At 37.3% G+C, this 13,933-nt stretch overlaps 1 protein-coding gene across 3 annotated transcripts in view; it reads right to left on the bottom strand.

Annotated features, from left to right (window-relative positions):
* LOC149300836 (insulin-like growth factor 2 mRNA-binding protein 3-A) overlaps positions 1 to 1,562 on the bottom strand; it is a 38,009-nt gene extending 36,447 nt beyond the window's left edge. For all 3 annotated transcript variants that reach the window (XM_089484734.1, XM_089484735.1, XM_089484736.1), the window contains exon 1: positions 1,388 to 1,562. In XM_089484734.1, the coding sequence (XP_089340860.1) occupies positions 1,388 to 1,562 (175 nt within the window). The remainder of the gene's footprint in view (positions 1 to 1,387) is intronic.
* Positions 1,563 to 13,933: the final 12,371 nt, after the last annotated feature.

Below are 13,933 nucleotides of genomic sequence, written 5' to 3'. Positions count from 1 at the left end.
TCGTGGATATTAGAAGGAATAAGCGGTGTTTGATTTTTAAAAGGAAGTGGCAGCTCGTGTGAGATCAGCGAGGCAATAATGAATAATTTAGTGTGTGCAGAAATGGATGGGGCTGGACATCGGGGGCAAGAGTGGGAATAGGAAGACTATTTGGCAGCTGCTTCGGTTTAAAGCGGAGAAGGATACGTGTGCATTTATACAATCCTAGACAGCACAGATTATAGATTAGGGAGTCCGGCGTGGAGCAGAGGCTCGTGATCCGGTCATGTGCGTGTTTACGCGTGTTGGTTTGCAACATTCTCTTTTTTATGAATGAGCCCTGCGCTCGGCTATACAGCAAAAGCCACTAAAGCCCCCCCCCAATCAGGGTCCTGCGCTGCCCGTATGCATTCACCTTAAGCAGCGGGTGCAGCTGCCCAGCTCCCTCCGCAAACACGCACATTAGTGGCGTGCGATCTCCGTGTGACAACATACACATTAGAATGAAGCGATCTATGCACGGAGAATCCCCAGGCAAGGGGTGTGGGAGAAGTCATCTATCCGTCGCATCGAACCCCCCCCCCCCCCTCCGGTTAACTCTATCCGCTGCCGGTGAGATCAGCAATACGATACAAAATGGCCCAGAGATCAATACATGCATGTAGCGCACGGCAGAAAGGGGTGTGTTGGCACGGTGGCTCCTAACCCGCTTTAATACTACCTACCCTGGCAGGCATCAACTGGATGTGCGAAAGCTCCTGAAATAACACGTATGGATAAACAGCGATCGTTTCCACGGCTGTGCGGTTTTTTTTTGTTTTTTACACGGTGTTACCGAGTGGGCCACCACCCACGCCAGTGTACTTACCATACGGGGATGAGGGTGGGTTCAAAAGGAACAAGCACGAGTGGCCGGTGTTACTAAATAAGCATATAACACCTGGGTACGAATCTATAATGTGATCGTGTAACGTCCTTACAGACCGTAACCTTTTAACTAAATGCCGGGGTCATCGCTAAATCACCGATCCCCTCCCACCCCAAATAACCGAAAGAAACGGGATCCTCAAAACGCACACACGCCTCTCCAACTTCACGATCACACGAATTAACCGACCATGCCAAGGGGCTCTGCGTGTACACCCCCACGAGTGCAGAAAGCAGAAGAAGGGGTCATGTTCTGCTAACCTTAAAATGAAAGAACGGGGAGGGGGGTTACGAGGTTGCAGATCGCTGCCCAGCCCGGGCCCCGTTTGCAGCCTATGGGGGATTTAAATGACCCTCCTGCTGCTCGGGAGAGTTGGGGGCACAGTGGGCGCGCACAGATCCGAGGCTTCGGTTTAGAACGCAGAGTATTGAGCAGCCTTGCCCCCGCCTCCCCTTCCACACCCCCGGTTCTGTTACCTACCTGAGAGGGTGTCGATGGCCTTCATAGCCCAATTCTCATCCGGACAGTCCACAAACGCGTATCCAGTTTTAACGAGAAACTGGCCGGTGAAAGGGATCTTGGACTCCTTAAAGAGACTTTCCAAATCCAAGGGGCTTACGTTTTCGCTGAGGTTTCCAATGTACAGCTTGTTCATTTTAAAACAAAATAAAAAATAAAAAAAGGGGGGGAAAAAAAGCAAACAAACCGAGAAATTGCCCCCCGAAACACCCCCTTAACAATGTACTGTTTGCACAAAAAAGGTGGGGGGCACCGCACGCCGAGAAGTGAACCAGCTCCGGAGCCGCTGCCCGACTAACGCATAGAACTGAGAGGGGAAAAAAAGGAGCGCAGGACGGGCTGTTATCCGGATGTACGGGAAAAAAACAGCTTTTTGACTAGAATGGCGGGCTTAGAAAGAAAAAAAAAGGAGGAGAAAAAAAAAAAAGTACTTTTTGTCTTCCCCCAAATCCTTTTGGCAGGCAGACTGTGAAAATGTCACTCTACGTTAATGTAGGCACCGCCTCTAAATAAAACCGAGAGGAAGAGAGGGGAGGAAAAAAAAATCACTTTAATATTCCGGCTTTTTGAATGAGCCACGTGTTCAAACTACAAATCAACTTCTCACGTGAGGAATCCCAGCTCCTCAATTAGATAGTAGATTTGGGGGAGAGAAGAAGGGAGCGAAGGAGAAAAAAAAGTCAGGGAGGGGTGGAAGAGGGAGAGAGAGATTGGGTAAAGGGACAGGGGGAAGAGGGGAGGAGAATGAAAAAAAGAGAGAGAGAGAGATGGAAATGAAGGGGGAGGGGGAGAGAAAGAGGAGACCAGGGCAAGTTTAGATGGGGGTGGTTTGCTTGGTGGATGTATGGATGTCAGTGTGTTTGTGTATATAGGAGGGGAGTATGGGGGTTCTGTGCTATGCTGATCAGGAATCTGCTCTAGAAAAAGTATTTTCCTCTATAGTGCAGGGCAGGGAACCTGACTCCTTACTCGGTTATTGTAGCAGATGGCTGAAGTGTTTGTTTGGGTCTATTTATTATGAAGTCATATATATAGATTAATGCATTGGTTTTATAAGACATGATATAAGGAAGGAGGCGGGAGGAGTTGTCTTTGTCTCCTCCCACGCCCTCTCCCCCACTCCTCCCCCCTGGGTGTGCGTAAAAAAAAAATCCCTCTTGCGAGGAGGAGGAGGAGGAGGAGGTCGTGCGGTTCCCCTCGCTGTTTGCCAATATGGCTTGAGGACTTTGAATAGGTAGATCGCTTTCAAGAATGAATGGTGGAGGGGTGGGGGATGGAGACGTGGTTGGTGGAGGAGGAGTGGTATGGTCCAAGGCTGTTGTGTGCCACCGCGCTCCAGTCCTCATGTCTGTAATAGGTTGCAGTAAAGCTCGGGATTCGTTTTTGGTGGCTTCCTCGGATCCTGTTCACAATTGGTTCCTTGCCGATGAATGACTAGGAGGGGTGTGTATATCATAAGAGTATACAGGGGGGGGGGACCCTCGTATGGTCATTTCTTTCGCATTTTTGTTCTTTATTTTTTTAATTGTCTTTGCAGTTCTCATCACTAGATGCCAAGATGTCGTCATCAAGACACAATTCCTGATTAATAAACTGGAAGGCGGGTGATGACACCCTGTATTACCATAAATCGCACTCATTTCTATTATTAATAATAATAATAGTAATAATGCCTACAAAGTACCAAAAGATGGTCAGTCACACAATAAACCAAAACCCTCCTGGATTTCGGCTCCGCACACCATGTTTTTTTTTGTTTGTTTGGGGTTTTTTTTGTATGCGATGTATATGGTCATTCATAATTTTCTGGATTTGTAAGAAATACAATGGTGGATCTGTGGGGGGAGGGGAAGTGGATGGGAAACGCTTCTGTAGTAAAAACAAAATCTAGAATGAAGGTTCAAGGAACCAGCCTCTATAGCATTTGCTTTCATTTTGTTCACTTGTTGCAGACATAGTTCCACTATATTAAGTTCGCCTAAAGAAATCTGTAAGTATTGTAGAATTTTTCTTTTCATTTAAAAGAGTATATGTATGTATAGAATGTGTACTTATAAGGGGTGTTGCTGCTGTTCTATTATTTACAAAATATCTTATTTTTTCCCCACCAGGCTGCAATTTATTTATTTTTTATTTATTTATTTATTTTACAATTTAGATGTTAAATTATACATATCTAGAAATAAAACAGAAAATGTGTAAATTACAATTCACTATTTATTTTCTAGTTTTCACTAAAGTGTTTATAGCCACAACAACACTAATCCTTAACATAAAATATAGATTTTACACCAAGTGTATTTATATACATATTTAATATTCATATACAATATGAATATGGAAACTCGTACGTATGTAAACATATATAATATGAATGCATTTAACATAGTATGTGTAATATATTGGTTATTTTGTATTTTAATTTTAAAATAATAATTCAGAATTCAATAAATGAGATCTAGAATGTTTACCATAAATTAATTATTAAGAGAAATAAAAAACTAAGATTAAAGAGTTATATATATTTATATTTACTTAATTTTTCAGTTGTGTAATAATTCACATTGTGTGCATGGGGTGTGTTTTATGGATGCATATATTCGTGTATACATTTGTTTATGAACCATAAAATGAATTTGAAAATATGTTTACAATTAATGTGATAGAAGTTTAAGTAAACTTTTTTTAATGTGTGCCTAAAAAGGATGGTTTAATGCTGTGTGATACTTTTAAAATGAGCATTAATTGAAGAATTCAATGATAATAAATTCCAGAATTTGGAGAAAATTAAAGATTTAAAGCAAAAGAAAGGGGGGTATGAGGATTTCATTGATTATGCACATCAAAAAGAAAATACTAAATTGATTTCTGTAATTGACAATATTTAGGTCATATACTTCACAAATAGATTCTAGATCTTACACATTTTAATTTGGTATTTAGTAATAATGGTGTAAACTTCACAATTGTGTAAATGATCAGGGTTTTTTTTTGTTTTTTTTTATAACTGGGGCAGAATTTGTAACACAATCTTGTATTTGTATAAAACGTGGTGCTCTCTTTAGGTAAGGGTGGCATGTACATTTATGTTTATAGCGCCAGCAGCTTCCGTGGCACAGTTTCAAGGGGGGCAGGGACAATATTTAACAAATTAAAATGTATAACATACTGGTATAGGAGGAGAAGGAGGGCCTTGGTCTTGTGAGCTTACGATCTATTGATATACGTCCAATATACATACTGTATGTGTATATATGCTAAAAGCATCATTAATGTGTAGTACAAATGTGGCTATATATAGAATTTATTGGAATGTAAAGGCACAGTGATGGGAATTGGAGCGGGTTTCCCTGCTGAGGGAGGCGGGTCCTCTATCTGCACACAGTTGCAAGAAACCTAGAACATTTTGTATCGGGATTCTTTAAGAATAATAGTAGATCTATACGTCTTGGGTCTGTATGCAGATTATTTTGGCTAAGAGGGAAAGTATTTCAGCAGGCTTTTATGATTTCCTCACCTTTTCTCGAAATAAAGTTTTCTTATTGATCGAAATTATATTAAACGCAAAAGGTAACATTTCTTTCAGGCAATCGCGGGGATTATTTGTTAGCAGAACTGTATTTTTTAATCAAGGATCAGTAGGCAAAGAGCAGCGATCTTCCAGCACAATACATTTTTCTCGCGTGGGTCTGCAGCGTCAGTGGTGCTGGAGGAGAGAGATAGGGAGGAAGGGGGTTTCTGAACCCGGCTCAGAAACACTAAGAACACAAACAGCAGCCACTGGGAACGCTCCACGCACCTGGAGCCACAACAGCAGCGGCGGCCCCGGTAGTGTGTGCATTGCGGGCGAGGGTGGTGGTGGGGGGTGATTAGCGCACCGCGGGCCCTCCTCTGCATCCTTCCCTGTGCCGTTAAAGCAAAGTCAGCAGGAAGAGCCAGGCTGCAGCAGTAAAGGGGCGGCCGGCGGGTGTAGTAAACGGTAGTAGCCAGTGTGTAATATAGTACGGCGCTCCGTGCCAGTGTGTGAGCGGCGTCGCTGTCCTCGCAGCTGATTGGCTGGGAGCTGACTTAGTGTCACCTCCCTCAGCCTCGCTTGCGCCGTGAGCCCGGGCTGACTGGCCTCTTCCCTCGTGTCTCCCCATTCATTGGCTTCTCCGCGCTTTAAGCTCTTGCGCCCCCTCGCCTCCTTCCCCTTGTTTGTCGTGCCCTTGTTGTTTAAAGGCCGCGGGAGACAAGCAAAGGGTTAAGAATTGTAGTCCATGTGTTTGCTTCCCCTTAACGGGACAGGGAGGGGTAGCGGGGAGGGAATGTGATAACCGGAGCCGCGTCCTGCGGGTGTGCAATGCAGACCCCGCTCCCTTATTTCACCTGAGCGCTTCGCAAGGCTATCGCTAGCCTTTCCTATAAGGGTGCTGCGTTTAACCTCTTGAGTGCTGATAGGGGGGTTGCTTTCCACCGCTAATGCACACGCCACTGGGTACTGGAGCTCGGTAATATTAATTGAGGCGTTAAAGTGGCTTGAGGTTAATGTGCGTGTGTGGGCATAAATGGGAACACGTGGTGGCTGGAGGAGCTTTAAACCCCTCATCTTATACACAGGGTGCTTGGGTTGAAGTTAGCTTTATTACAAGTCACGATCCAATATACTGGTGCCTGAAATGAATTACAGTCACCTTTACTACAGCATGAAAACAATGAACCTAAAACATGTCATAGGTACATCTCCTATCTCTTCAAGGCTTGAGAAACTATTTGTATTTGGCCTGTGAGTAAAAATAAACAAGATAGATAGCAGTGTATTTATTGTCTGTGATCTAACCCTGAAATACAGCATTACGGAATGTTTTAAACCCCAGGCAAGTTCATATGATGCACTGAAAGAAGAATGTGGTTGTAAGTCAGATCCATTGTGAGGTTTATGCAAAACACACTTGTGCTCCAATGAATATAGGAGCAGCTACATACTTTCAGCATGCTACTGTTTCCTCTAAAATGGAGGAATTCCTAGTCTGAAATTCAAACCATATGTCAGCGGTATATAGGGAGAACTTGGCTGGGCTGGTTTGGGTGTGCATTTCTTCTTGCATGGAACAATCAGCAACACAGATATGGTTATTACAGACAAAAAATGTATTTAATTGTAGTTTTTAATATAGATATATATTACACACATAATTTGCCTGTTAATTGTAGAAACACATACGTCGTGTACATGCGTATTAAATCATTTTGTACCTGTGAGACCCAAGAAAACCATTTTCTCTCCTTTCTAATAAGCTCCACGTTACATTTCTGCCGCTTGAAATATTGGCCAAACATCTAACAACTGCAGCACAAGCTTTATTTTTGTATAATGCATGTAAATCGCTTACAGAGGAGGCAGATGTGTTTATTGGTCTCATCGCATGAATATATAACCCTTTAGTATCTGAAGGGTTAAAGACATTACTTGTAAATTTGCTGTAAGGATTTAAAAACATTTGTCTTAAGGATCGTAGTACGTGAGTATTTTAAATGCGTGTTTAGATGCTACCAATTTTCCTTAATTTGTTTTCTTCCTGTCGTTTTTATGCTGCTTGCTTTTTTACGTAATATGTATGTGTGATTATACATTAGTTTTGTATACTCTGCACTTTTTAGTTTGTTTATGTGCTATTATTTATATAGGGCCACCGCATTCCGTAGCACGTTTAGATAGCACTTCTTAAAATACATATACTCAAAGGGTATGAAAAAAACAAACTGACAAAGACAAACCGATGCATTGGGTAAAGGGGACCCCGCTTGCACCCTTCAAGCTCGCACTCTAGTTGTTGTTTTTCATTATTGGGTTTTCTTGAACAAAAAATGACTATTAACATTCTTCCACGATGAGTTGGTTCATGGCAAATATTTACGTGAATTAAATGTCAGCACATTGAGTCTTCAATACAACAGTCTTGAATCCTTCCTAATTCAGACATTTAATAAAAAAGCCAGCAAACCATATTAATTTTACTTGTAAGGATCAAGAAATGTGAAAATTATTTCCAACATGGTTTGGCATGTCTTGCTAGGGGTGGGCGTATTGCGTAATGGAGTAAAATGGGCTAGCAATTCATGCATGAAACCCCACCAGTAGGAACAATGAAACCTGCTCTCTGTTAAAATGGTACATAGATGTGAAACTAGCCTGGGAGTGGCTCCAGCCTGGGCTGAACATTGAAGATGGCTGTCTGACATTCCATCAGCATATTTCTAAAACTGGTGTGTGGTATGCCCGGAACAACCATTATCAGTGGTTAGGTCCAAAGGCCACATGCATTCATCACTTGTGTTAGGAGATACACTCCTTTTCACATGTTTAGTGGGATAATCAAGCTTTTTTTGTTTGGGAAATTAAGGCTAAAACGTTGGTTTGTATAGTTATATCATGAACAAAGACTAAAGGAATACACAATCTGCACACCTAATTGAAAAATGTGCTAAAGCAATCAGGTTCTTTAATTTGCGGCAAGGGAAAAATATTTGAAATATTTAGAGGATTCACTTCTAATTTACTAACTTTACATAGTTACCAAACCAAAAGGCTTTTGGTTTAATGAAACTGTGTTTTGAAAACATTTGTATATCTGCTTTAGCTTGTATACGCTATAGATAAGGGGTCAGTGCACAATCTCTCTTGGTCTATTTAATAAAACTTGCATGTTTACCCCTGTATAGCACTGATAAATATGTTAATTCTTAAATAAATAAGATACAGGAATTCTCAATCCAAGGTTATATTACTGTAGATTATATCAAGTATGTGCTTAATTGAAATTAAAAGTTCAACTGAAAATGTAGATGCATTTTATTATTGTTAATGTAATATACACCAGTGAAGAAAGACAAAATCCTTAATTACAGACATTTTGAACTCTCCATTGAAGTCATCTGCCACTTTAAATTATTTTCCTAAACTAGACTCTAGATATGTTTTCAGCAAAAACAAGGCTAAAAAAACATTTCTCATAATCTGTTTTTCCTATTTATATAACATCATATGGAACAGTTTGTTAGCTTTTCTTATATATTGACTTTAACATATCAGTCAATAAAATATATTTTAACACATGTATGAACAGAAATTACAGACCTTTTATTAAAAAAAAAAAAGATTTTATGTCTTAAAAATAAAAGGGTTTTTATAATCTTTTTATTTCTATATTTTTTTAGTTGTAAAAGACCAACCTGTAGCACCACTGACACTTTTAGTTCACTATGTTCTTATTATACTGAAGAATCGTTTTTAAAATAAAAAAAAGCAATGGTGCAAAAAATCTAATTAAAACAAATATATTCTTGTCACCTTTTTGTGGCAATATTATTAACATGGCCCTTTTATAGCAAAACTCAGCCCAGTTTTTATTCATAACTGTAAATTAAGTGGTGTGAATTAAACGTATTTTATTTTGTAGTCAATTATTTCACATTAATAGCCTTGAAACCAACACATGTTTAATATGCTGAATGTGTCACTTTCTGAATGCAGCAAACAGTAAGGAAAATATGTAAAAATCTGAAAAAAGATATAGTGTATAAAACAGCTTTTTTACCCTTCAAACATTTTAATGAAATAGTAACAATATAACACGTTAATCACAGTGACTAAATGATTGTTGAACGAACAAAACTGAAAAAAGTTGAAAGTACTCGGATGATCAATCTCTCATAGCAGGCCATGTGGTCCTAGGTCAGTATGCTAATGAGGGGGGCTCTAGAGGAGTAGAATGTTGGAATTTTTCATCTGAGGGAGAGGGTCTCACATATGCATGTTGCATGGCCAAACAAGAGAAGGCTTGCTGGAGCTTTCAGGTTAAAACAAACAATGAGAAATGTGGAATGGAGGCAAGTGTATCCCTTAGACACATGTCTGACAATAGCATGTATAAGCACTAATAGAAACACGTAACTATTGCTTGATCCTTGAAAAAAAGTTTAAAAAAATGCAAAAATTGTAACCCAATGGTTAGGTTGGAAATACAATTTGCTGACGTGTAACTCTGTTTTGTCCACTAACTAGATTCCCAACCTGATTGATGTAACCTTTTCATCCTCTTTAAACCAAATAGTTCATTTGACCCTGACACCTCATTGTTGCAAACATAATTCTAAATAAGCAGAAAACAACATAACAAAAAATGCATATATAAACCTAATTCACCTATATCGATGCACAATATCTAATTTAGTCTGTTTTGTCAATAAGTTTGGCTATTATCATATACTGTAAACTATTGACATTTAAAGATACTTGCTTAAAAACTTTTATTTATGTTCTAATTACAAGGTTTTCATTGTTTAAATGTAATATATTTTGATTGTTGCTTGACTACTCCTGTAATTCTTTTTATGTTCATTTACATATTTTAATACTTTGAATGCAAAAATAGTTTTACTACATTTTTACACATAAACAGAAATTTGACCATTTGATCACAATTAATTATGCTGACTCAACTGTTAAGGTGCAAGCAATATAAGTAATATTATTAATAAATACTTATGTAGATGGATTTGATCATTTTAGCAAACATTTAAGTGTTCCCAATAGTCAATATTGGTCCCAGTATTTGGACAAAATACTAGTTTCCAAGAACTTTGCTTTCTTCTTTTTGCTACAAAGTAGTCCTAACTGGGCAAACCAAGCAAGCACTACAGCAAAATGTAAGCATTTTTAGATGTCTTCTGTTTTTGTTTTTATTGTTGACAGTTTTCACATGCAACTGGCATGTAAGCAACATTTAAAAAAGAGAGGTAAAAAGAGAAAAAATAATCAAAAAAGGATGGAATGGCTGAAAAACACAGTTATCTTCAGTAATCTATGTCCTTTTGGGCTCTAACATTCTTTAGATATCTGTTGGCTCTGTTGTCTGGTGTGTGAGTAACCGAGTTTGCATTTCCTCCTGCAGGAAATGTCTTTCTGCCCTGCTATAGTTACCTTCTCAATATTTCACTTTAAACAAATTAATTACATATATTCCAGAAGCAGAACATAAGAACATGTTTAAAAACCTTTATTTTTTGCAATGGGTACATTTTGTATAGTTTTCCATACATATTATTAGGTTTGTTGTATTGCACATAGCAGCAAGCGTCATATTTTAGTCTAAAATTCTTAATCCATTTAATTTGAGACCAGAGCTAATTTATTAACAAACTATTCTATTCTTTGGTGTTTAGTTCTGAATTGTACCGGTATTTTAATATTTTTACATGTTTTGCTGTATGTTAAAGTTTTAATGCTCCTTAGAACTTCCAATAAAATGTAGATATTTGTGTTATATAAACGAGAAATGAAATGAAACATCATGGCAGCTGGTAGATTTCATATTAACAGTTTGGCGAACAAGCAGAATTTACCTTTCTAGAACTAGTTTGCAAATAGAAGTGAGCATTTCAGATTTTTAGTTTATTTAGGTGCCAATAAATGCCTTTTTAATGGTTATGTTTTTCCTCAATATATTTTTCAACATATATTATTTGCATAGGTCCAGATAGGTAAACAAATATTAAATATATTGATATGATTATGGGCAATTAACCTTTCTAAGTACTGTAACACTGTCTAGAAAAACTTCTCATTAGGAAGTGAAATGATCATATATACTTTATGATGTTGCATATATTTAATTAAAATGACATAAACCACATGAGTGTTTGCTGGTGGATGCGATTAATTTTTTGTTAGACACCTGCATTTATATTTTCCAAGGTTTTACAAGCTGGAAAAATCTAGAATTCCACTTGTTGAAGAGAGAATCTGAAAAATGATCTATAAATACGATTCATATTCACAGTGATAACTCATAATGCTTGTTTGTTCAATATGTCAGTGAAACCTGCTACTTTTACATTAGCAATTTTTATACGTAGTTCCGTATTGTGACAGTCACATCAGCTTAGTTAAATGTCTTATTACCAGAATTCGGTAGTTATATCAAAGTTTTAAAACATTTTGTTTATTCATATTTAACCTCAGTCATATCTTCTTGTAGAAGTGCTTAGCTTTGCTTTTAATCCTTGTATTTTAAAGGTTTGGCGTTTGTAATGCCCATCTCCAGAGATGTTCTAAATGTGTGTGTCTAGGTGGAATCACTTTAATTTGCTAAATCCTTGGATACCATTTGAATTCCAGAATAGGGGAATTTCTTATTTGGAATTGTCAATGGATTCAGCTGACGCTAAAATTTTGGGGACTTTAATAAAATCTATTGCTGTTTTGCTATAAAGTAGGTTTCTAATTAAAGGTGTCCATAAAAGTATTATATCTAGCAGTCAAGATTAACTCTTTTTGAGTGAAGCTGGAAACACACAGCTGAATGTAATGGCTTGTTGAGTATATTAGAATAGCAAAACATTAGCAGGTAATTGTACAGGAATCTCTCCCTTTGGCTACATACTACATCACAAGAAGAACTTAAATGACAACCCGAAGAATACAAAAAAAAAAAGGCAATTTGATGTTTATTTCTGTCAACTGGTTAGCTACTCACTATAACTCATTATGTTAGAATCACCAGCCCTAGTGTTGACCTTTAGCTTTATTTTAGACTCTGGATGTTACTTTCCCTGCAGGGAAATATGAATCCTCTGGAAGTCACAATAATGATGTATATTTAGATTGACTATAGGATGATGAACTTTAAAATGGGAACAGTTGCCTTCCCGACCTTTAGAATATGCAAATCCATTTATCAAGCACCTGTTTACATTGTAATTGTTTTTGAGATATTTAGCTTAAAAACTAAGACTGTTTTATCTAACGTAAGATGAGATCTGTTGTAAAACTAGTAAACCTAATCAATATCCTGTTCTGAAGTTCTCCTTTCTCCTCACGCATGCCTTTCAAAGTATGTCTGGACCAATCAGCAACAATAAGTAACATAATAAGAGTGGAGAGATAACTTAAAAGCGAAAAATAATGCAGATCATGAGAAAAAGAATTTAGGATAGCTGGCGCCACAGTACATGCATGTTTCATATTTCAGTTTGTAAATACCATTATATATAGGTTCATTTAGTGAATATAGACATTTGGATATGTTCTCCAGTGATAAAATGATAAAATACCTGTATCACCTAATCATTTCTTCCAATTTCTGTCTTATAAAACGAAATCAATTAATATCATTATAACATCTAACTTTGTGTCTCAACTTTATATGGAGTTGCACTGTATTCCGGTTTTGAAGCAGTCAGCGGGAGAATTCTATTGGTTGCTATAGACATTTCCCACTTTTATATCAATCCGTGGGCTAGATTATATTATCTGACTTAAAACTAGTTTGTACCTCTACATTTTCTCTTGCAGTCTACAGCTGAATTGGTGTTCTATTATCAGAGTTATTTTTTCCTCTGAAAATAGAGTTCACTGCCTCTGTTTCAGTTGTGTTCACTTTTCTCATCGTGCAAACCAATTGCGTCGAAACCCATAACAATTTTGTTTTTCTAGGTGCGGAAAATGTCCCTTGTGTTAAAGGTTACTGCCACATAAAGTAAATGTATATATTCAATTCAAAAATATAAATAGAGTTATAACTCTGTAAGAATATATATATATATATATATATATATAATCCAGTATTCATCTAAATAAAAGGGAATGGATGAATATTGGCTTTGTTCATATATGTTGCTGATTGGTGGTAAAGTGGATCATTATTGTCACATACTGTGTATTCATGTATTGGGTTACCTGATAACTAAACATTTTCCTAATTTTATCATGAATTGCACAAACTTTTATATTATCTTTTGTGTTATGTACCGTTAAGATTAAAATAGATAATATATAGGTTTGTTCATGTGCAGTGTTTCCCATTGCCTCACATTTTAATGCCTTCAGTTGGAAACATCAGATATGGATATATAAGATAAAGCAGATTGCTAGAGCCATGTTGCTTTTCTAGAAGACTGAAGCGAAGGTAACGGTGGTACTATTAATAAATGGTAGAATTAGTTATTCCAGAGAACATGGAGCCTGAGTTATATCAGTCCTCATTTGATTTTATCATGTATTGTGCACACTTAAATCTTGCATAATAAACCTTGATATTATCTTTTGTGTTATGTGTTGGGTACTATTAATAAATGCTAGAATTAGTTATTCCAGAGAACATGGAGCTTAAGTTATATCAGTCATCATTTGATTTATAAATCATCTTATAAGAAATGCTACCACATATATTACAAGGTAATCTACAAAATAAAGAATTGGATATTGGAGGATTGTTAAAAGATCTAAAATAGTTTGTGTTTGTGATGTAAAAGGTATATGTGTGGTATTTGTCAATTTTAATTCTGTGCTAAACTAGTAGTTTTTTAAAAAAAAATTAAAGCTTCTAGTGATCTTGGATTGCAGGGTTCAGTGCACATACATTAGATTTTAAAAAGGCAAGAATTTCCTGCCATCATATATAAAATACACCCAGTAATACTGTTTATAGGCATTGCTCACTGGAGTCACTTTATGACACACACAGC

This window comes from Sceloporus occidentalis, unplaced genomic scaffold (genome assembly GCF_023333645.1).
Source record: "Sceloporus occidentalis isolate IW3139 unplaced genomic scaffold, rSceOcc1.0.p SCAF_23, whole genome shotgun sequence".
In the NCBI taxonomy this organism is placed as follows: domain Eukaryota; kingdom Metazoa; phylum Chordata; class Lepidosauria; order Squamata; family Phrynosomatidae; genus Sceloporus; species Sceloporus occidentalis.
The sequence above is the reverse complement of the archived record's forward strand: the minus strand, read 5'-3'. Positions and strand labels throughout refer to the sequence as shown.